Here is a 23768-nt window from a genome sequence, read left to right on the forward strand (position 1 = left end):
AACAGACTCCGAACTCTCCACAGGTTTGTTCCTCTAAATCCCCAGGACTGTTCGGTGGTCGATAATGAAGCCCCATGAACGCGTTAATACACTTCTCATTCCTCACTTCCACCTTTAAAACCTCTGACTTCCACTCAAATCAAATTTACCGCCACTTTCCCTTTTATTTGGCTCATCACACACACACACACACACACACACGCACACACACACACACACACACACACACACACACACACACACACACACACACACACACACACACACACACACACACACACACACACACACACACACACACACACAAACAGTGAGTGAAAATCTCTGCACACCGCCCATCCAACACTCCTGGATTCAAACACAGACTGAATATCCCTCCGCCCCTCATCATAGACTCCCGGGGACTGAAACAGACTGCATCTCCCTCCGTACCGTCATAACACACACTTCCGGGGTCAGACACTGTGTAAAGCTCCCTCCACACCGTCCCATCACACACTCTCGTGTTCAGACACCGTGAAGCTCCTTCCACACTGATCCATCACATACTCCCGGGGTCAGGCACAGAGTGAAACTCCCTCCACACTGTCGCATCACGTGCTCCTGAAGTTAGACACTGGGTGACGCATTGTCCGGACCGTCCTATCGCACAGACCCGGGTTCAGAAACAAATTGCAACTTACATCCCCTGGATCCCTTCCGAAACTCCGATATTCCGAAGCTCCTTCCCGATCACCAATCCCCAGAACTCCGCCGTTCAGGTCGTCTTGAATTGTGTGCCGGCTCGGAGAATGTGCGTGTGTTTGTGTTCAGATGGTGTTGCGGGAACAGGAGGGAATTGCAAGAGGCTGTGGTTTGGTGGGAACACGGATATGGTGGTGAGTTAGCAATCACTGGGATGAAATTTTATCGAACCAAACGATCGGCCTGTTCACACAGAACAGTGCAGAGGCTCAGAACCGTGAGATCGATATCCGGTGGAAGGAGACTGGTGTAACACCGGACGTCACCTCATTCCGTCCTCCTCAGAATTCCATATGAACAGAGAGACGGAGACGTGTACAGAAGGGAGAGGGTTAATGGAACCGTGGAGGACTTGCAGGGCATGGAGGGGGGCAGGGAGACAGTGAGAGGAGTTGGGGAAGGAGGAGATTACGGTGACGCCACGGAGTGTAGGGGACGAAGGAATGATAGGGACAGGGTGTGTGGAAGAAGACGGCGGTGGCGAAAACGGGAAGGGCTGTAGGGGAAGTCGTGGATGACCGTGACGAGGAAGGTCGGCTGGGAAGGAGGGTTGACGACGAACAGGAGACTGAAAATTCAATGAACCAGGAACACCTTCTTCCCCTCCGCCAGCATATTCTTGAACACATCAGCCCCACCTCCACGTTTCTGCGGCATTTATTAGCTTTTTGCATTTGACATTAATTTTACATATTTGCGCCCTACTGATTCTTCAGAAGAACAAATCTCCGGTGGTCTAAGTCACAGATAATAAAACAGACTGTGAACCCCGTAGAAAAGATGTGATACAGCTGGACAGGACATTTGACACGCTGGCCTTCATCAGTCAGGACACTGAGTATGGGGGTCGGAGGTCACGTTGCAGTTGCAGATGACGTAGGTCAGGCCGCACTTGGAGTATGGAGTTCAGTTCTGCTTGCCTTGCTCTAAGAGAAATCTCAACGAACTGGAAAGATTGCAGAGGGAGATTTCCGAGGATGCTGCCGGGACAGGAGGGACGGAGTTATGGAACGAGGATGGGAATTCTGAGACTTTTTTCGGTGACCTGACAGAGGTGTACAAAACCACGAGGGACACAGATAAGGCGAATGCGTGCACACTATTTCCCCAGGACTGGGGTATCGAGAACATTAACGCACATGATTCAGGTGAGAGTAGCTAAAGACAGAAGCGGGGAGCGAGTTGGTTTAGATAAAAGGGACACAGTGGGATGGGGAGAGCAGGTAGAGAAGGAGTAGAGAATCGAGGGAGAGACCGGGAAGAGAAGGGGGATTTGGGGGAGAGGGAGGCAAGAAAGCAGGATGAGGGAAATGGGGATGAAACAGAGGAGGCGGGAATGGAGAGGGTTGAGAGAAAGACTTTACACGGACGAGGGTAAAGTGAGGGCAAGATGGTGAGTCAGATTGCCATAGACGAAAAGAGTAACGATAAGGGTAAGGGTGAGGGGCAACGGCGCGGAAAGATTAGTGTGTGTGGTTGAGAGAAATGGGGGAGAAAGAGAGTTTTATCATTATATTGAAGTCAGTCGCACTGGTCGTTGACAGAGATCCTGGATCTTTTCAGAAATATCCGGGCACAAAGGTGCAGACTTCTCACAGACGAAGCGCGTACGAACCTGATCGCAAGGTTTATTCTCACTGTACGGTGTACATTTACCGCATTCGAAGTCTCCACCGTTAATCCGGCCCATGACATACGAAGCCACTTTCCTATCAAAGAGGGATAAACAATTTCAACGCACCTCTAGCAGTCAGTCCCCAAAAACACTGATACTCTCCCTCGCCAGTGTCCTGTAGCACCCCAAAATCTCCCACAGCCCCACTTTCCCAGCACAGTCCTGTCAGTCTCCAGAATACACCCACTGTCGCACTCTCTCCCTACAGCCTAGTGTCAGTCACCAAAGCAATACCTTGTCCCTCTCTCTACCCACTGATCGTTGTCAGAGACCAGAATAATAACAGTAACCAACCTTCTCCGCACAGGCCCGTGTCAGTCCCCAAAATATTCCCACAGTGCCAGTGTCTCCCAAGGCCCCATGGCAGTCCACAAAATGCTCCCACTTCTTTACTGTCTCCCCACAGGTCTGTGTTTTTTGCCTAAGTACTCACTGTCACCACTCCCACCCCACAGATCAGTGTCAGTCCAAACTACACCCACTGCCTGACTCTCTCCCCACAGCCCCATGCCGGTCCCCGAAATAATCCCACTGCTCAACCCTCTTCTTAGTGACCTGTGTCAATCACCAAAACATCTCCCGCTTCCCATGCTCTCCCCACGGACGTGTCTCCCAGAGTACTCCCACTGAACCATTCTCTCCCCACAGATATGTGTCTGTCCCCAAAAATACACTGGTCCCTCATTCTCTCACCACAGACATGTGCCAGGCCACAAAGTGTTCCCACTGCCTCACTCTCTCCCACAACCTGGGTCAGTTCCCAAAAGAGCTCCATAGCTCCACTCTCTCCCCACGGCCACGTGCTAGTCGCCAAAATACTTGCACTTCCCATTCTCACCTCAAGTTCCCGTGCGAGTCCCCAAAATAATCCCAATGCCTAGCCTTCTTCCTAAAGGTCTGTATCAACCACCTGAAGATTCCCACATCGCACTCTCTTCCCACAGCCCATGTCAGTTTCCACTTTTGGAGAAGGATGTCTGAGGATCCGAACGGGAGTGCGGCGGGAGCCATTTTGATTTTTTCTTCTTCTCATCGGCGTTAAGAGAGGCGGGACTGCGCAGGCGTGTGACGTTGGGCAGTGAAGCGGGGAAGATTTAAAAGGAACACAGCCTTATACGTTGGGCAGCGTCGTTTTGCGGGCAGCGGAGTGAGCCGGGAGCAGAGTGAAGGCTTAAGGGCTTTGGCTCAACGGGTTTAGGTGGAAACTGGCGAGGCAAGGTAGGTTCAGTTTTTAATTTTCCCTGCTATTTGAGGAAAAGGGGAAATTATGAGTGTGGGGGCAGCTTATTCTTCTCGGTGTCGGATGTGGGAGGTCCTGGAGTCTCCTAGTCTACCGGGCGTGCACATCTGCGGCAGGTGCGCAGAGCTGGAGCTCCTAGGGGACCGTGTTAGGGAACTGGAACCGCTGATTCATAAACTTCGTCTGGTCAGGGAGAGGGAGGAGATGATAGAGATGAGTTACAGGCAGGTGGTCAATCCAGAGCCACTGGAGGCAGACAGGTGGGCCATGGTTTGGAGAGGGAAGGGGAGGAGTCAGGTACTAGAGAGTACACCAGTGGCTGTACCCCTTGACAATAAGTACTCCAGTTTGAGTACTGTTGTGGGGGGGGGGGGGGGCAACCTACCTGGGGGAAAGAGTACGGCACAAAGAGTACGGCTCTGTAGTGCCACCGGCCCAAAGATTAGGGCTCTGTAGCTCTGAATGTTAGGGAGAGGAAGAAGAAGGTAGCAGTAATAGGGGACTCGATGGTTAACGGTTCAGATAGGCGATTCTGTGGACGCAGTCAGGAGACCGGGATGTTAGTGTGCCTCCCTGACGCCAGGGTCGGGGATGTTTCTGATCCCGTCCATGATATCCAGAATTGGGAGTGTGAGGAGCCAGATGTCGTGGTACATATAAGTAACAATGAGATAGGTAGGAAAAGGGAAGAGTTCCTGAATGGAGAATATAGGGAGCTAGGAAGGGACTTGAGAAGAAGGACCGCAAAGGTAGTAATCTCGGAATTACTGCCTGTGCCACGCGACAGTGAGAGTAGGAATGGAATGAGGTGGAGGATAAATGCGTGGTTGAAGGATTGGAACAGGGGGCAGGGATTCAGCATTCTGGATCATTAGGAACTGTTTGCGGGCAGGTGTGACCTGTACAAAAAGGACTGGTTACACTTGAATCTTCAGAGGACAAATTCTTGGCGGGGACATTTGCTAAGGTAACTGGGGAGTTTTTAAACTAGAATGGTTGGGGGTGCGAATCAATTTGAAGAGACTAGGAGAGAGGAGTTTCACAAATAGTGAAAGCTAGTAGACAGTGTGTGAGGGACAATAGGCAGGTGATAGAGACAGGTTGATCTCAGACCGAAGATGTAGGGGAGAAGAAAAAAATATATAATAAAGTTGTTTGCACTGTTAGGGATAAACAGAGAGGAAGAGGTGGAGAGTTTCTTAAATGCATCTATTTTAATGCTAGGAGCATTATAGGAAAGGTGGATGAGCTTAGAGCATGGATTGATACCTGTAAATATGGTGTTGTAGCTATTAGTGAAACATTGTTGCAGGAGGGGTGTGATTGGCAACTAAATATTCGTGGGTTTCGTTGCTTCAGGTGTGATTGAATCGGAGGTGTTGCATTGCTTGTCAGAGAAAATATTACAGCGGTGGTTAGGCAGGATAGATTAGACGGTTCGTCCAGGGAGACTATCTGGGTGGATTTGAGGAATGGGAAAGGTGTAGAAACAATTATAGTCCACATAATGGGGTGCGAGAATTAGAGGAGCAAATTTGTAAGGAGATAGCAAATACTTGTAGTAAGCACAAGGTTGTGATTGGCGGAGATTTTTAATTTGCCACAAATAGACTGGGAAGCCGTTTATGTAAAAGAGCTGGGTGGTTTGGAGTTGTAGAATGTATGTAGAATATTTTTTTTGCAGCATTACCTAGAGGCACCAACCAGGGAAGGTGCAGTGTTGGATCTGCTGTTAGGGATCAGATAGGTCAGGTGACGGATCTATGATTTGGGGATCACTTCGGGTACAAAAATCACAATACCATTAGTTTAAATTTAATTATGCAGAAGGATAGGACTGGACCCAAAGTTGAGATTTTTGATTGAAAAAGGCTACCTTTGAGGAGATGCGAAAGGATTTAGGAGTAGATTGGGACAATTTATTTTATTGGAAGGATGTAATAGAGAAATGGAGGTCATTTGAAGTTGAAATTTGAGGGTACAGAAGATTTATGTTCCTGTTATATTGAAAGGAAATGTTAAACATTTGAGAGAGCCGTGGATTTCAAGCGATATTGGACAATTAGTTCGGAAAAAGAGAGAGATCTACAATAAATATAGGCAGGATAGAGTAAATGAGGTGCTCGAGGAATATAAATAAAGTAAAAAGAATCTTAAGAAAGAAATTAGTAAGCTAATTAGAAAAGCTAAAAGAAGATATGAGATTGCTTTGGCAAGTAAGCTGAAAATAAATCCGAAGGGTTTCTACAGTTATATTAATAGCAAAAGGATAGTGAGGGATAAAATTGGTCCCTTACAGAATCAGAGTGTACAGCTATTTGTGGAGCCAAAAGAGATGGGGGAGAATTTGAACAATTTCGTTTAATCGGTATTCACTAAGCAGAAGGTTATTGAATTGTCTAAGTTAAGGCAAACAAGTAGGGTAGTTACGGAAACTATGATGATTAAAGAAGAGGAAGGACTGGAGCTTTTAAAGAATAAAAATGTGGTTAAATCTCCGAGCCCTGATAAGATTTTCTCTCGGACCTTGAAGGAAATTAGTCTAGAAATAGCAGGGGCTCTGACAGAAATATTTCAAATGTCATTAGAAACGAGGATGGTACCGGGCAATTGGCGTTAGGCTCATGTGGTTCCATTGTTTAAAAAGGAAGTTAAGAGTAAACCTAGCAATTATCAGCGTGCCGGTTTGACGTTAGTGGTGGGTAAACTAATGGAAAGTAGTCTTCGAGATGGTATATATAATTATCTGGATAGACAGGGTCTGATTAGGAACAGTCAACATGGATTTGTGCGTGTAAGGTCATGTTTGACAATTCTTATTGGGTTTTTTGAAGAGGTTACTACGAAATTGACGAGGGTAAAGCAGTGGATATTGTCTATATGAACTTCAGTAAGGCCTTTGACAAGGTTCCGCACGGAACGTTAGTTAGGAAGGTTGAATTGAAGTAGTAAAATGGATTTAACAGTGGATGGATTGGAGATGCCAGAGATCAGTAGTGGATAACTGGATGACAGGTGGGAGGCCGGTGATTAGTGGTGTCCATCAGGGATCTGTACTGGGTCCAGTGGTGTTCTTCATATCCATTAACGTTCTGGATGGTGGGGTGGTAAATTGGATTAGTAAATATGCAGCTGATGCTTAGATAGGTGCCGTTGTGGATAATGATGTCGGCTTTCAAAGTTTGCAGACTGATTTAGGCCAGCTGGATGAGGGTGCTGGAAGATGGCAGATGGAGTTTAATGCTGATATGAGTGAGGTGCGACATTTTGGTAGGATTCATCAAAATAGGACATACATGGTAAATGGTAGGGCATTAAGGAATGCTGTAGAACAGAGTGATCTGGGAATAATGGTGCATAGTTCCCTGAAGGTGGAATCTCATGTGGATAGGGTGGTGAAGAAAGCTTTAGTTATGCAGGCCTTTATAAATCAGAGCAATGAGTATAGGGGTTGGGATGTAATGTCAAAATTGTTCAAGGCATTGGCGATGCCAAATTTGGAGTTTTGTCTACAGTTCTGACACCGAATGATAGAAAAGATGTCAGCAAATTAATAAAGTACAGAGGAGATTTATTAGAATGTTATCTAGGTTTCAGCACCTATGTTCCAGAGAAAGGTTGAGCAAGTTAGGTCTTTATTCTTTGTTGCGTAGAAGTTTGAGGGGGGAATTGATAGAGTTATTTAAGATGATGAGGGGAATAGATAGATTTGACGCAGATAGGCTTTTTTTCCACTGAGAGTAGGGGAGATTCAAAAAAAGACGACATGAGTTGAGAGTTAATATGCAAAAGTTTAGTGGCAACAGGAGGGGGAACTTCTTTTCTCAGAGAGTGGTAGCTGTCTGGATCGAGTTTCCAGTACAAGCAGCAGATGCATGTTCTTTTTTGTCTTAAAAAATAGATAGGTATTTGGACAGGAATGGAATGGATGGCTATGGGCTGAGTGCAGGCAGCTGTGACAAGGTGAGATTATGCTTTCGGCATGGACTAGAAGTGTCGAGTAGCTCTGTTTCCGTGCTGTAATTGTTATATGGTTATATGGTTATATTAATTTTACTGCACGCTCTCTACCAACAGCCCTTGTCGAACCCCAAACCAATCCAATTGCCCATTTTCTCACCGCAGAACTTTCTCTGTCTCAGAAATGTCCCATTACTCAATGTCTCCCCACAACCCTTGTTTGTCCGCAAACTCTTACCAACGCCCATTCTCTTTAGCAACCCGTGTCTGACCACAAACTAATCCCACTGCACAGAACCTTCCCGCAGCCTGTGTCAGTCCCCAAAATAAATCCACTGCCCACTCGCTTCTCGCAGCCTGTATCAGTCCGACGACCCACTATCCTCTCAGAAACTTGCAAGATCCCAAATCTCACCAGTCTTTGCATTTTCCAATCCAGTATGAATTGCCTTCGTCGCTGATAGCTTTGGCAACAAAATTCTGTGAAATTAAATTGCTATCATTAATGATTGAATTCGAGCAAAAATTAAGTAGCGTCCCTTTATGTCTGACCCCAGGACAGTGAGAAGAGGTGGTGTTGAAGGAGCTTAATTCTGTGTCTCACCACAGGAGAATGTGATAGCACGGTGTGGACGGAGCCTCACTCTTTGTCAGACCCCGGGAGTGTGTGATCAGACGGTATGGAGGGAGCTCTCTGCGTTCGACCACAGGAGTGTGTAATGTGAAGGTGTGGAGGGAGCTTAACTCTGTGTCCGTCCAAGGGAATCTGTGATGGGATGGTGTGGAGGAGATTCACTTCGTTTCTGACACCGGGAGTGCGTGCTGGGACAAAAAGGAGGGGGATTCACTCTGTGTCTGACCCCGGAAGTATGAGATCAAACGGTGTGGAGGGAGCTTCACTCCGGTGTCGATATATCTTCCGTCGACCTGACACGTACCTGTTCTTGTGCGGAATTTGTTTCAAGAAGTTTAGAATCAGTGTTCAAACAATACTGTTTCGCCTCATCGTAGGAATAGTTAAACGTGGATATAAAATAACACTCGTCTTCATTTCTGATCCACTCCTGGGAAAACGCTTGCGCTGCAAATTAAGAACAAGGAACAGTGAATCTCCCTGCGTACCGTCCATTAAAACCGTTGTGTCAGACACCGAAAGATTATTCCCCTTCACCGTCCCATCACACACAACTGGTCAAATACAGAATGAAAAAACCTCCTCACCGGTCCCTTGAAAAATCCGAACAAGTAACAGTGAATCCCCCACATTGGCCGGGAGACAGACATAGAATCGGGATCCCTCCATACCGTCCCATCACACAATCCCGGGGTCAGACAGAGAGTGAATCTCCCTCCACACATCCCATCACACTCTCCCAGGGACAGACACAGAGTGAATCTCCCTACACACCGTCCCATCACACACTCCCGGGGTCACGCACAGAGTGAATCTCCCTCCACACCGACACATCACACACTCCCGGGGTCACACACAGAGTGAATCTCCCTCCACAACGTCCCATCCCATGCTCCCGGAGTCTGACACAGAGTGAATCTCCCTCCAGACCGTCCCATCAAACACTCCCGGGTTCAGTAACAGAGTGAATCTCCCTGCACCCCGTCCCATCACACACTCCCGTGGTCAGACACAGAGCGAATCTCCCTCCACCCCGTCCCATCACACACTCCCGGGGTCAGACATAGAGTGAAGATCCCTCCACCCCGTCCCATCACACACTCCCGGGGTCAGACACAGAGTGAATCGCCCTTCACTCCGTCCCATCACACACTCCCGGGGTCAGACACACAGTTAATCACCCTCCACACCGTCCCATCACACACTCCCGGGGTCAGACACAGAGTGAATCTCCCTCCACACCTTCCCATCACACACTCCCGGGGTCAGACACAGAGTGAGTCTCCCTTCACACCGTCCCATCACACACTCGCGGGGTCAGACACAGAGTTATTCACCCTCCACACCGTCCCATCACACACTCCCGGGGTCAGACCCAGAGTGAATCTCCCTCCACCCCTTCCTATCACACACTCCCGGGGTCAGACACAGAGTGAATCTCCCTCCACCCCGTCCCATGACACACTCCCGGTGTCAGACACAGAGTTAGTCACCCTCCACACCGTCCCATCACACACTCCCGGGGTCAGACACACAGTGAATCTCCCTCCACACCGTCCCATCACACGCTCCCGGGGTCAGACACAGAGTGAGTCTCCCTCCACACCGTCCCATCACAGTCCCGGTGTGTCAGACACAGAGTGAAGATCACTCCACACCGTCGGATCACACACTCTCAGCGTCAGGCACTGAGTGAAGCTCCCTCTACCCAGTCACATCACATACCCCAGGGGTCAGACACTGCGTGAATCTCCCTCCACCCTGTCGTATCACACAATGCTTGCGTCGGACACATTGGTGCCTCCAACTGACCGTCCGATCACCTGTGGTCAGACCCTGAATGAAGCCCTCTCCACAACGTCACGTTACGCACACCCCGGGTCAGACCCAGAGTGAATCTCTCTACACATCGTCCCATCACACACTCCCGGGGGGTCCGATATAACTGATGCTCCCTCCATGGCATTCCATCACAAGCACACTGTGTCAGTCACAGAGTGAAGCTCATTCCACATCATCCTCTCAGATTTGACAGAGGTCAGACGCAGAGTGACACTCCCTCCATACAGTCCCATCACACGTACAGGTGTTTCACCCAGTGTGAGCTCCGTTTTGAAGTGTTCTATCAGACAGATGGACATACTTTATTGATCCCGAAGGAATTTGGGTTTCGTTACAGCCGCACCACCAAGAATGCTGAAGAAATATAACAATATAAAACCATAGATAATTAAATAATAAGTTAATCATGCCAAGTGGAAAACATAAATTCAGTACCCGCCTATTGGCTCAGGGTATCAGACACTCCGAGGGAGGAGTTGTAAAGTTTGATGGCCACAGGGAGGAATGACTTCCTATGACGCTCAGTGTTACATCTCAGTGGAATGAGTCTCTGGCTGAATGTACTCCTGTGCCTAACCAGTGCATTATGGGGTGGATGGGAATCGTTGTCCAAGATGGCATGCAACTTGGACAGCATCCTCTTTTCGGATACCACCGTCAGAGAGTCCAGTTCTGCCCCGAAAACATCACTGGCCTTACGAATGAGTTTGTTGATTCTGTTGGTGTCTGCAACCCTCAGCCTGCTGCCCCAGCATACAACAGCAAACATGATAGCACTGGCCACCACAGACTCGTAGAACATCCTCAGCATCGTCCGGCAGTTGTTAAAAGACCTTAGTCTCCTCAGGAAATAGAGACGGTTCTGATCCTTCTTGTAGAAGTCTCACTGTTCCTTGACCAGTCCAGTTTATTGTCCATTCGTATCCCGAGGTATTTGTAATCCTCCACCATGTCCACACTGACCCCATGGATGGAAACAGGGGTCACCGGTGCCTTAGCCCTCCTCAGGTCCACCACCAGCTCCTTAGTCTTTTTCACATTAAGCTGCAGATGATTCTGCTCACACCATGTGACAAAGTTTCCCACCGTAGCCCTGTACTCAGCCTCATCTCCCTTGCGGATGCATCCAACTGTGGCTGAGTCATCAGAAAACTTCTGAAGTTGGCAAGACTCTGTGTTGTAGTTGAATTCCGAGGTTTAGATGATGAAGAGAAAGGGAGGCAGGACACTCCCCTGTGGAGCCGCAGTGTTGTTGACCACTCTGTCTGACACACAGTGTTGCAAGCGCACGTACTGTGGTCTGCCACTCAGGTAATCAATAATCCATGACACCAGGGAAGCATCCACCTGCATCACTGTCAGCTTCTCAACCAGCAGAGCAGGGCGGATGGGATTGAATGTACCGGAGAAGTTAAGAAACCTGACCCTCACAGTGCTCACCGGCTTGCCCAGGTGGGTGTAAACACGGTTCAAAAGGTAGACGATGACATCCTCAACTCCTAGTCGGGGCTGGAAGGCGAACTGGAAGGGGTCTAAGTGTGGCCTAACCATAGGCCGGAGCTGCTCTGGAACAAGTCTCTCCAGGGTCTTCATGATGTGGGAGGTCAATGACACCGGTCTGTAGTCATTGGAGCAACTGGAAGTCACTTCCGGTAAAAAACAGAATGAAGTTCCCTACTCACTCTGCCAATGCTCATTCCTGGGGTTAGACACAGAGTGAATCTCCCTGCATAATATCCCATCGCAATCACACTGTGTCAGACACAGATTAAAGCTCCCTCCATACTGTCCCATCACACAGCCCCGGAGTCAGGCATAGAGTAATACTCCCTCGGAATTGCTCCATTATACGTTCCCGGTGTCAAATCCAAGCTGCCCTCATAGCCTTCTATCACACACTCCCGTCGTCAGAATCAAATTGAAATTCGTTCACACCGCCCCATCACACTCTCCTGCTGTCAGACTAAAATTGAAACTCCCGCCACGGCACCAAATTACACACTGTCGCGGGACCCGTCACCAGGTGTATCTCCCTGAACTCCGCTCCAGCACATCCATCAGGAGTCAGTTACAAGCTCCTTTCCACCATCCTATCACAGAGATCCTGTCGGACCGACACAAATTGAATTTCAGGCTCTCTCTTGCTCCACGGCCCCATCACACACCCATGGGTTCAGACTGCACCCTGCTCACTGTCAAATCACACGCTCTTATGGATAGACACAGAGAGAATCTCCCTCCACAACGCCCCATCACACACTTCAAGGGTCAGATATGGGGTGCATCTCTCTGGGGACTGCCCCATCACACAATCCCGCTGTCAGACACAGAGTGAAGCTGAATTCATACTATCCCATCAGACATTCCCGGAGTAAGACATAGAGTGAAGCTGTAATGTTACTTCTCACAACCTCGTGGTTAGATACAGAGTGAATCCACATCCACAACGTCCCATCACACAATCCTGAATTCAGTGATAGAGTGAAACTTATTCCACGCAGCCCCATCACACACAGAGTCAAACACAGAGTGAATCATCCTCCATAACATCTCTTCACACACTCCCGATATCAAATACAGAGTGACGCTTCCTCTCTCCATGCCTGCCCTGTGATGAGGAGCGGGTGAAAGAGGGGGATGATGTCTCACCTCTTCTGCTGGTCAACAATTCACAGATTTGAGACTTCGTTTTGTTGACAGATCTGTACTGCGTTTCCATCTCAGTGAACTGGTGACGGAGATCGCTGTGCATTCGTTTAAGATCGGACAGATTAGAGTTGAGCGCAGACAGCTTGGATTGAAGGGTTGAGTTTAACTCATGGCAGTTTTGGTCGGAGGTGTTCTCAGGCTGATGAAGCTGTGACACTGAGAGAGATGATGAAGTACGTTTAGCCTTTACATGAATCAGCTTCACGCTACCGAACGGGTCACAGAGAGTGTTGTGTCAGTGTTTCGGCGAAGGGTGTCACAGTGAAGGATATGCTCTGGGCACAGTAAGAGGCGTCGGCGCCACCTTGAGGGGCGTGTCTATATCACGCTAGGGGGTGTATCAATTTCCCGGTGACGGTTTTGTTGTTATTATGGTTGTCTGCGTCAGTATCGTGCGGGGCATGTCCGAGTTTCTGAGAGGAACGTGTCGGGGTCACTGTGATAGGTGTGTCTGTGCCCCGTCGGGATGTGACAATGAGATGTCACGGTGCCATGGTGTGGTTTGAGCTGGTTGCAAAGAGAAAGGTATGTCAGTGCCCCGGTGAGAGACATGTCATGGCCACGGTGTGTGTGAGAGTGTTATGCTGAGGTGTGTGACGGTACAACGGAGAGATCGATGTCGATGTCATTGTGTCATTGTGAATTTAGCTGTCGGTATCTGTTAAGGGTTTTGCCTGTGTCAAGGTGAGGTGAGGGTAATTGCCTCCGTGAGCGGTGAATCGGTGTTATGTTGAGGGGTGATACTGTCTCGGTAAGGGGTGTTACAGTGACGTGTGAGTCTTTGTCACGATGCGGTGAAGAGCGGATCACGGTGAAGACCGTGTCGGTGTCACTGTGAGGTGTGTGTCGGTGTCGCTTGAGGAGTTTATCAGTGACACGGTCAGGGGCATGTCGATGTTACAGCGAGAGGTACGTCGCCGTCAGTGTGACAGCCACGTGTGAGTCACGGCGATGGTCGTGTCAGTGTCGCGGTCAGGAGTGTATCTGCGTCTCGTTGAAGATCGTGGCCGTGCTACGGTAACAGCATTGTTGATGTTATGGCGAATGGCGCGTTGGTGTCAGCATGAGTTTTGATTGTGTTACGGTAAAGACCGTGTTTTTATCACGGTCTGAGGTGTGTCTGTATTACAGAACATAGAATAGTACAGCACAGTACAGGCCCACAAAGTTGTTCCGACCCTTTAAACGCTGCCTCCCGTATAACCTGCCACCTTAAACTCCTCCATATACCTGTCTCGTCGGCTCTCAAATGTCACTAGTTTATCTGCCTCCACCACTGAGACAGGAAGTGCATTCCACTCACCAACCACTCTCTCAGTAAAAGAACAACCTCTAATATCCCCCTTGAACATCAAAGTATCTGAGTCTCAATGAAGGTTGTGACCGTGCGGCATGGTTGATGTTATGATGAATGGCGTGTCGGTGTCAGCATGAGTCTTGATTGTGTTACGGGAAAAGCCGTGTTTTATTACGATTTGTGGTATGTCCGTTTTATAGAACACAGAACAGGAGCTTCGGCTCACAATGTTTTGCCGACACTCAAACCCTGCCTCCCATATAACCCACAATCTTAAACTCCTCCATCTACCTGTCTAGTAGTCTTTTAAATATCACTAGTGTATCTGCCTCCACCACTGACTCAGGCAGTGCATTCCACTCATCAACCACTCTCTGAGTGAAAATCCTTCCTCCAATATCCCCTTGAACTTCTCTCCCCTTACCTTAAAGCCATGTCCTCTTGTACTGAGCAGTGGTGCCCTGGGGAAGAGGCACTGGCTGTCCACTCTGTCTATTCCTCTTAATATCTTGTACATTTCTATCATGTCTCCTCTCATCCTCCATCTCACCAAGAGTAGAGTCCTAGCTCCCTTAATCTCGGATCATAATACATACTCTCTAAACCAGGCAGCATCCTTGTAAATCTCCCCTGTACCCTTTCTGACGCTTCCACATCCTCCCTAGAGTGAGGAGATCAGAACTAGACACCAGTACTCCAAGTGTGGCGTAACTAGAGATTTATGCAGCTGCATCATTACCTCGTGAATCTTAAACTTTACCCCTTGACATATGAAGAGTTCTTAACTACCCTATCTACCTGTGAGGCAACTTTCAGGGATCTGTGGACATGTAACCCCAGTTCCTTCTGCTCCTCCACAATACCAAGTATCCTGCCATTTATTCTGTACTCTGCCTTGGAGTTTGTCCTTCCAAAGTGTACCACCTCACACTTCTCCGTATTGAAATCCATCTGTTACTTCTCAGCCCACTTCTGCATCCTATCAATGTCTCTCCGCAATCTTCGACAATCCTTAACAGTATCCACACCACCACCATCCTTTCTGTTGTCTCCAAACTTGCCAACCCACCATTCTACCCCCACATCCATGTCGTTAATAAAATCACGAAAAGCAGAGGTACTAAACCGATCCTTCTGGAACCCCACTAGTCACAACCCTCCAATCCGAATGTACTCCTTCCTCCACGACACCCTGCTTTCTCCAGGTAAGCCAATTCTGAATCCACCTGGCCAAGCGTCCCTGGATCCCATGCATTCTGACTTTCTAAATACACTCTACCTCGTGGAACCTTGTCAAATGCCGGACTAAATTCTATGTATATCACATCCACTGCACTATCCTCATCTATATGCCTGGTCACCTCCTCAAATAATTCTGTCAGGCTTGTTAGACACGATCGGCACTTCACAAAGACATGCTGACTGTTCCTGTTCAGACCATGATTCTCTAAATGCCCAGAGATTCTATCTCTAAGAATCTTTTCCAACGGCTTTCCTACCACAGATGTAATGCCCACTGGTCTACAATTACCCGGGCAATGCCTACGACATTATTTGAAGAAGAGGGCAATATTCGCCTCTCTCCAATACTCCCGTGCCTTTCCCGTGGACAACGAGAACATAACGACCCTTGCCAGAGGCTCAGCAATATCTTCTCTCCCCTCGTAAAGCAGCCTGGGGAATATTCCGTCAGGCCCCGGGGACTTATCCGTCCGAATATATTTTATCAACTACAACAGCTCCTCTCCCCTACTATCAACATACTCCTGAACATCAAACTCCCTCATATTGTCCTCTCCTTCATCAAGTTCCCTCTCATTGGTGAATACCGAAGAGAAGTATTCAATGAGGACCTCGCTCACTTCCACAGTCTCCAGGCACATCTTCCCACCTTTATCTCAAACCGCCCCTGCCTTCACTCCTGTCATCCTTTTGTTCTTCACACAATTGAAGAATGCCTTGGGGTTTTCCTTTACCCTTCTTGCCAAGGCCTTCCCTTTCTCCCTTCATTCTGTCCACATTCCCTTCTTCATTTCTTTCCTTGCTACCCTATGTTCCTCAATAGACCGATCTGATCCTTGCTTCCTAAACCTCATGTGTGCTGCCTTCTTCCATCGGTGTTACGGTAAGGGGGGGTTTGGTTTCACTGTTGTGTTTTACAATAACAGTTTATTCCACTCTCTTTATTTATGCTCTGTCTCCATCCGGAGACCTTTCCACTCACCAAAGATCGAGAGACCGGCCACTGTCACGATGAGGGCGGACGTAACTAGGCAGAGTAGGCAGATCAGTCGGTACGGTCTATTTCCGATCTTCTCTTTCGACTCTCGTTCTTGAGCAGCTGTGGAGATGGCATACGACCATAAGATCACAATAAATATTTAATAAGACCATAGGAGCTACTTAATGAATACTTTACTTTATTACCTTAGTGATTGTAGTGATGACTTGCAGCAGACTGAAAAGCCTGAGCATGTAGATGTTTAGAAAGAGGATGTAATGGAGCTTTTGGAAAGCATCAAATTGGATAAGTCGCTGGTACCGGACGAAATATACCCCAGGCTACTGTGGGAGGCGACGGGAGAGATTGCTGAGGCTATGACGATGATCTATGCATCATCAATGGAGACTTGGGAGGTTCTGGAGGATTGGAAGGTTGCGGATGTTTTTCCTTTATTCAAGTAAGTTAGAAGAGATATCTCAGGAAACTACAGACCAGTGAGTATTACCTCAGCTGTTGGTAAGCTGATGGAGAAGATCCTGAGAGGCAGGATTTATGAACATTTGGAGAGGTATTATATCTGAAGCAGTTGTCAGCATGGCTTTGTAAATGGCAGATCGTGCCTTCCGAGATTGATCGCATTTGTGTGGGAATGTGAACCTAACACATTGATAAAGAAGAACAGTTGATCTAATGTATATGGATTTCAGCAAAACATTTTATAAGGTAGCCCATGCAAGGCTTACTGAGAAAGTCAGTAGGAATGGGATCCAAGGGGATATTGCTTTCTGGAGCCACAACTGGCTTGCCACAGAAGGCAAAGAGTGGATGCAGACGGGTCATATTCTGCATGGAAATCGTTTACCAGTGGAGTGCATCTGCGATCTGTTCTGGGGCCCTTATTCTTCGTGACTATTATAAATGAACTGGATGAAGATGTGGAGAGATGGGTTAGTAAGTTTGCTGATGACACAATGTTTGGGTTTTGTGGATAGTGGGAGGGCTGTGAGAAGTTACAGCGGGATGCAAAACTGGCTGAGAAGTGGCAGATGGAGTTTAACCCAGTTATGTGTGAAGTGCACGACGACTGAATCTGCAGATGATGTAAATAAACAAAAACACAAAATGTTGGCAGAACTCAGCAGGCTAGACAGCAGCTAGGGAGGAGGTAGTGACGACGTCTCGGGCCGAAACCCTGGTGAAGTGGTCATTTTGATAGGTCAAATACGATGTCAGAATATAGTATTAATTGTAAGACTCTTGGCAGTGTGGAGAATCAGAGGGATTTTCGGGTCCTAGCTCAAAGCAGCTGCGCAGGATGACTCTGTGGTTAAGAATGTGTACGGTTTATTGGCCTTCATCAATCGTGGAATTGAATTTAGGAGCCGAGAGGTAATGATGCAGCTATATAGGACCCTGGTCAGACCCTACCTGGAGAACTGTGCTCAGATCTGTTCGCCTCACTATAGGAAAGACGTGGAATCCATAGAAAGGGTGCAGAGGAGATTGACAAGAATGTTTACTGGATTTGAGAGCATGCCTTATGAGAAAAGGTTGAGTGAACTCAGGTTTTTTTTCCTTGGAGCGACGGAGGATGAGAGGTGACCTGATAGAGGTGAACAAGATGATGAGAGGCAATGATCGTGCGGAGAGTCAGAGGCTTTTTTTCCCAGGACTGAAATCGCACGCTCGAAAAGATAGGCTCTTAAGGTGCTTGGAAGTAGGTCCAGAGGAGATTTCAGGGGTAAGTTTTTTGTTACTCAGAGAGTGGTGAGTGCATGGAATAGGCTGCAGGCGGCGGTGTTGGAGGCGGAACTGATAGGGTCTCTCATGGGTCTCCTGGATGTTTACATGGAGCTTAGAAAAATAGAGAGCTATGGGTAAATCCTAGGTAGTTCTAAGGTACGGACATGTTCGTCACAACTTTGTGGGCCGAAGAGCCTGTATTGTGTTGTATGTTTTATAGGTTTCAATGTTTCTATACGCATCACAAACAGGAGTGGTCCTGCAGAATAATGCATCACAGTTATAGAGAAAGGACAGTGCTGGCCGATGTTAAAATGCAAGGGGCCACTACGATGTAGATCGTGAGGTCAGGAGTCCATCTGATAGTCCTGGGGGGCCGTTCTATAATCCGATAAAAACGGGGCAGAAGCCGTCCTTGAGAATGGTCGGACGAGCTTTCGTACCTTTCTCCCCGATGGGAGGGAGTACGGCTGGTTTGGGTGGGGGTCTGAGGTTATTCTGGCTGCTTCACGGAGACAGGAGGAAATGTAGACAGTGTCCATGGAGAGAACATGTCAGATTTCCATCTTTGGAGTAAGACAGCAGGACAGCTGATTAGGATAGCGTACAGGACGTGATGGATAGGGTCTTTAATGAGCTATTGTTGGGCTGCTCTGTATAAGGGGGTGGGGCCAGGGGAGATCAGACTGACCGATTTGATTGCGGAGGACCTGTTTGTCCTGATTGTTTGACAAAATGTACACTGACTTTAACAAATACTGTCACAAGATCCCTGATGGTAAATCACTCTGGGAGATGGAAGAGAGGAAGGGAGGGAGAGACGGAGAAAGAAAGGAGCGGTGAGAGAGGGGGGGAGGGGGATATCCGGAGTGTGGAAGATGGAGGAGGGAGGGAGATACTGGATGGCCTGAGACCCACAGATTTATCGGGCTAATATGATCGGGGAGGTCTTATCAGGCAAGGGTAGTAGAAGGGTAACTCCGCTCTTGTTCAGTGTTGATGACCGAAAGGCCAATGTGCTGGAAGGTTTACGAGGATGATGGTCTCGGGGGAGTGAGGCACGGAGAGAAGTCGGGCTGGTCGGGACTTTATTCCGTGGACGCAAGGGTGACCTTACAGAGTTGTATAAAACCACGAGGGGCGTACGTAGAGTGAAAGAGCACAGACGTTCCTCAGGTCCGGGGTATTGGTAACCAAAGGACAGAGGATTAAGGTGAGAATGGATAGCGTAGAAGGAGAGAGATGAGGGCGGAAGACAGAAGGAGATAGTCAGGGGCGGGAGAGGGGAAAAGTGAAAGGGGTGGGAATAAGGGAGGAGAGTGGGACAGAGAGTGGGGCGGAGGGGGAAGAGTGGGGAGATGGGGAGAACGAATGGCTAGATGGCGAAAGGCTTGTAGGAGAGTGGTTGGGGAGACTCGGGAACCGAGTAGAGGAGGAGAGGAACAGAGAGAGTAAGGTGGGTAGAGCGGGACGACTGTGCAGTGAAAGAAGGAGGAGAACGAGGATGTTGCCGGACTCGAGGGACTAATTTATGGAGAGCGGTCGGGCAGGTTGGGACTTTATTTCCTGGGGCGTCGAGATGACCTTAGAGAGACGTATAAAACCAAGAGCGGTGAGTGCGCACAGTTACTTTCCGTAGACCTGGAGAATCGAGGACCAGAGCGCAAAAGTCTAAGGTGAGAGCGGAGTGGGATTTCATTAGGGAGCCGAGACACTAGCTTGTGGTCAGTCTATGGGACCAGCTGTCGGAAGAAGTGGTCGAAGCAGATGCATTAGAAACCTGGACACTTGGGGGTATGATACGTGACCCATCCAGATGACGACATCGTTGTGAACTCTGACCTTTTTCTGCGGTGGTTGACAGACCACCGGGTCCCGAGGCAATGGGAGGACCTTCGCCCTCATCGATGCGGTGTTCCTCTTTCCGAAAGTTCAGATCTGAGTAGGTAGAGTTCAGACCGTCTGGGAGAGAGAGCAGATAAGTGACAGAGTGAGAGCAGTACAGAATGGAGTAGGGTGTCGGGAAGAGAGAGAAGAGGGAGGGGTGAGAGAAGAGACAGAGGATGAGGGAGAGGAGTACGGAGAGGAGAGATACAGGAGGCAGCAGAGGAGGGCGATGGGCAGAGAGGGGAAGGAAGAGACTGGGGCGATGGGTGCGAAGATGTAACAGAAAGAATGGGGAGGGAGAACGGGGTGAGAGAGGCTGAGACAGAGGGGGTGGGACACGGGAGAGAGTAGGGAACAGTGAGAGGGCAGGGAGAAGTGTGAGAGAGGGCGAAAGAGAGGGTGATTGAGAAGTGAGAGTGGGGGGAGGAAAAGTGGGAGAGGGATGGGGAAGTGAGAAGAAGAGAATTTGAGACAGAGAGAGAGAGAAGTGCGAGGGTAGAGAGCGTCGGCGAAAGGAAAAGAGACGGGGATAGAGAGGAGTAGAGCGCTTGACGGGAGCTGAGGGACAACTTTAGGGACAGAGCGAGGTTGGAAGACCGGGAGGGGCGGACGGGAAAGAATGAGACGGAGCGGAGAGAGAGGGAACGAGCGCGAGGAGAAGACTGGGAGTGGTAGACACGGTGACTGTGATAGAGGAGAGACGGGAGGGAGAGGGGGCAATGAGAGAGGGCGAAGAGAACGGGACAGTGGGAAACAGTGGGGAAAACGGGGAGAGGGACGAGGGGAGAGAGGGAGAGCGGAGAGCGTGTGAGGAGGTGAGGAAGGGGAGCGAAGTGGAAAGAAGGAAAAGTGAGTGGGGTTAAGAAAAGTGAGAGAGGGTTATGAATTCATACCGCGTAACCCCATCCCACAGCTCTCGCTCCTCGTCGCCCCTTCCTCCACACGGCACATCCCATGCTATCTCTCCTCACCGATCCTCTCACAGCCCACTGTCGTCAAAACATCCTACGGCGCTCCTTCTACTCCGCCCCTCCATGGGCGCTCACTCCTCACAGATTCCCTCCCCAAAGTCCCTCACAGAAAGACACCCCTCCATCATCTCTCCCACGCGTTCCCTCCGTCTTATGCTCAAACCGGCAATCATTAGGTACGTTTGCCCTGAGATCTCTCGACAGGATTGGACGTATCAGCTAAACAGGGTCAAACCAACAAAGATGAAACTGACCTTGATCTGCCCGGACCCGGGGCGCCGAGGGAGTCTTGAAATTAACTTCCGCGTACAATACATCAGATTCAGCTGGGGACAGAACAGTAAGGTTCAGAGACAGATTGAGGATCCCTATACACCGTCCCATCACACACTCCCGGGGTCAGACACAGAGTGAAGCTCCCTCCACACCGTCCCATCACACACTCCCGGGGTCAGACACAGAGTGAAGCTCCCTCCACACCGTCCCATCACACAATCCCGGGATCAGACACAGAGTGAATCTGCCTCCACACCGTCCCATCACACACTCCCGGGGTCAGACACAGATTTAAACTCCCTCCACCAGTCCGATCACACACACCGGGGGTCAGATACAGATTTAAACTCCCTCCACACCGTCCCGTCACACACTCCCACGGTCAGCACTGTTTGAAGTTCTCTCCACACTCGCTCATCACAAACTCCCGGGCAGATATTGTGTGAAACTCCCTCCACCAGTTGATGACACACACCAGGATAAGCTGCAGAATAGAGCTGTCGCTTGTCTCTCTGCCACACTCACCTCGGGAAGGAGACCGTGTGTCCGCTTTTCCCAACTTCACATCCATCCTGTGGAGGATTCTCTGCGTCTCTGAGCTCAGATAGCGGAAACAACCGTTGTCAGAAGAAGCCTGTGTTAACAAGTGGGTTAGACCGGTACCAACCAACGCCGGATGAATAGCTGATAAATTTAGAAACCGAGAGCAGGGGGAGGAACTGCGGGGAGCAGAGAGATTGACGGTGTTGCAGAGGGTGGTCGAGAAATGAGAGTGGTGAAAATGAGGGGAGGATTCAGGGTCGGGTAGAGATAGAGAGGTGGGTGACAGTGGACGGACTGGGGAGAAAGAAGTTTGAGAAGGGGTGTGTGGAGAGAGGAGGGCGGAAGGATTGATGGAGATGGGGAAAAGTGAGCGGAGAGTGTGAGACTTGGAGAAATGAAGGCGGGAGAGTTGGAGAGTGATTGGGGAGAGAGGGTCGGTGAAAGGAGGTAAGAGAGTGAGATCAGGATGGAACAGGGCAGCGGAGAGAAGGAGAGGAAGGATGGAGAGCGCGGTGGAGATGGAGGAAGGATTGTTGCAGGACTGAGGAATAGAAGTAGGATCAGAGAAAGGAAAGGATTTGTTGGAGGTAAGTTGAGACAGAGGGCAGGAATGAGGAAGGAGGGAACATCCGAGGGATTTTCTCACTCATACAGAGCCTCAATGATCCAGGACAGATGCACCGCCAGCTGGTTCCTGTTTTAAGTATTGGACTTTCCCACCCTCCCTCCGAATGAGGTGAACAGTTCACCTCGAAACTCGCTCCCGCCACAGGCTTTCCTCGCTTTACTCGTTCAGTGGCGTACTCTCTCTCTCTCTCTCTCTCTCTCTCTCTCTCTCTCTCTCTCTCTCTCTCTCTCTCTCTCTCTCTCTCTCTCTCTCTCTCTCTCTCTCTCTCACTCTCTCTCTCTCTCTCTCTCTCTCTCTCTCTCTCTCTCTCTCTCTCTCTCTCTCTCTCTCTCTCTCTCTCTCTCTCTCTCTCTCTCTCTCTCCCATCTTATTCTGTGGCATTCTCTATCTCTTCCTCTCGTTCTCCTTCGACAAGCTTCCACCACGCTCCACTTTTCATTCTCCCCTTTCCTCCCCACCATTTTCTCTCTCGCTATCGTACCTTCCTCCCCTCTCAACCCTTGCTCTTTTCTCTGCCTCCTCTCGCCCACCTTTGCCCCACTTGTCTCCTCTTCCCCATTATCTTATTCCACTCTCTCCCGCATCTGCCCCTCTCTTTTTCTTCTCTCCACGCGCAACACTCCTGTCACCCTGACACGCAGATTTGCTAACACACTCACAGATGCTTTCTGTATTCCCCGTCCCTTCCAATTGTCCGCCTTCACTTCCTTCGGCCCATCTCCCCCGTCCCTTCCTCCCCTACTTCCATCCTCCCTCCGGGCTTCCCGCTCTCTCCCACACCTTCCTCCACCCATGTCTCACTCTTCCTCTTCCTTTCGTTTCACGGTCTCTCTCTTCCTTCTCCCACCCTCGCCTGGCTCTGGCTCATTCTGTCCCACTCACCTCCCCCACCTCAAGGACTTCCCTATCACACACCTTCTCTTTCCGTTTCCTCTCTCCTCTACACCTTCTTTCTTTAACGAAATTAAACGCTTTATGTCCTCCTCTTCATCCACCTCACTTATCACTTCTTCTTTCTCTCTGGATTCCATGCTTCCTGACCTTCTCAATGATCCTTCCAGGGATACCTTATCAAATGCCTTGCTGAAATTCATATACCCTACATCTACTTCTATTCCTTCATCAATGTGTTTAGTCACATCTTGAAAATATTGAAACAGGTTCGTAAGGCACGGCCTGCCCTTGACAAAACCATGCTAACTATTCCCAATCATTTTAAATCTCTCCAAATGTTCATAAATCCTCTCAGGATCATCTCCATCCACTTACTAACCACTGAGTTATGACTCACTGGTCTATAATTTCCTGAGCTATCTCGAACCCTTTCTTGAATAAAGCAACATCATCCGAAAACCTCCAATCCGCTGGAACCTTTTCCGTCCCCCTTGATGTTTG

The 23768-nt window shown here is 49.1% G+C and overlaps 2 protein-coding genes across 2 annotated transcripts in view; one reads left to right on the top strand and one right to left on the bottom strand.

Annotated features, from left to right (window-relative positions):
- LOC140721932 (oxidized low-density lipoprotein receptor 1-like) overlaps nt 1–23768 on the top strand; it is an 803232-nt gene that overhangs the window by 48152 nt on the left and 731312 nt on the right. The gene's annotated exons all lie outside the window — the stretch shown is intronic.
- LOC140721943 (oxidized low-density lipoprotein receptor 1-like) lies at nt 1732–22110 on the bottom strand. Its single transcript, XM_073036769.1, has 8 exons — nt 21728–22110; nt 21181–21252; nt 19911–20030; nt 16326–16442; nt 12745–12960; nt 8558–8700; nt 8035–8099; nt 1732–2453 (listed from the first exon to the last, which is right to left on the bottom strand). Exons 1-8 carry the CDS (start codon nt 21771–21773, stop codon nt 2255–2257), a joined length of 978 nt encoding a protein of 325 aa, XP_072892870.1. The 5' UTR covers nt 21774–22110; the 3' UTR covers nt 1732–2254.

The sequence above is a fragment of the Hemitrygon akajei genome, unplaced genomic scaffold (genome assembly GCF_048418815.1).
Source record: "Hemitrygon akajei unplaced genomic scaffold, sHemAka1.3 Scf000065, whole genome shotgun sequence".
Lineage (NCBI taxonomy): Eukaryota > Metazoa > Chordata > Chondrichthyes > Myliobatiformes > Dasyatidae > Hemitrygon > Hemitrygon akajei.

Bases quoted from the DNA above. Each gene is read 5' to 3' on its own strand.
- LOC140721943 (XM_073036769.1), bottom strand. From the start codon at position 21,773: ATGGATGTGAAGTTGGGAAAAGCGGACACACGGTCTCCTTCCCGAG. The intron at 12,961-16,325 runs GTGAGTGGAAAG...CATCTCTCTCAG, and splicing joins GGCCGGTCTCTCGATCTTTG to TGTCACAGCTTCATCAGCCT. The intron at 8,701-12,744 runs GTGAGACATCAT...CTTAATTTGCAG, and splicing joins ATTGTTGACCAGCAGAAGAG to CGCAAGCGTTTTCCCAGGAG.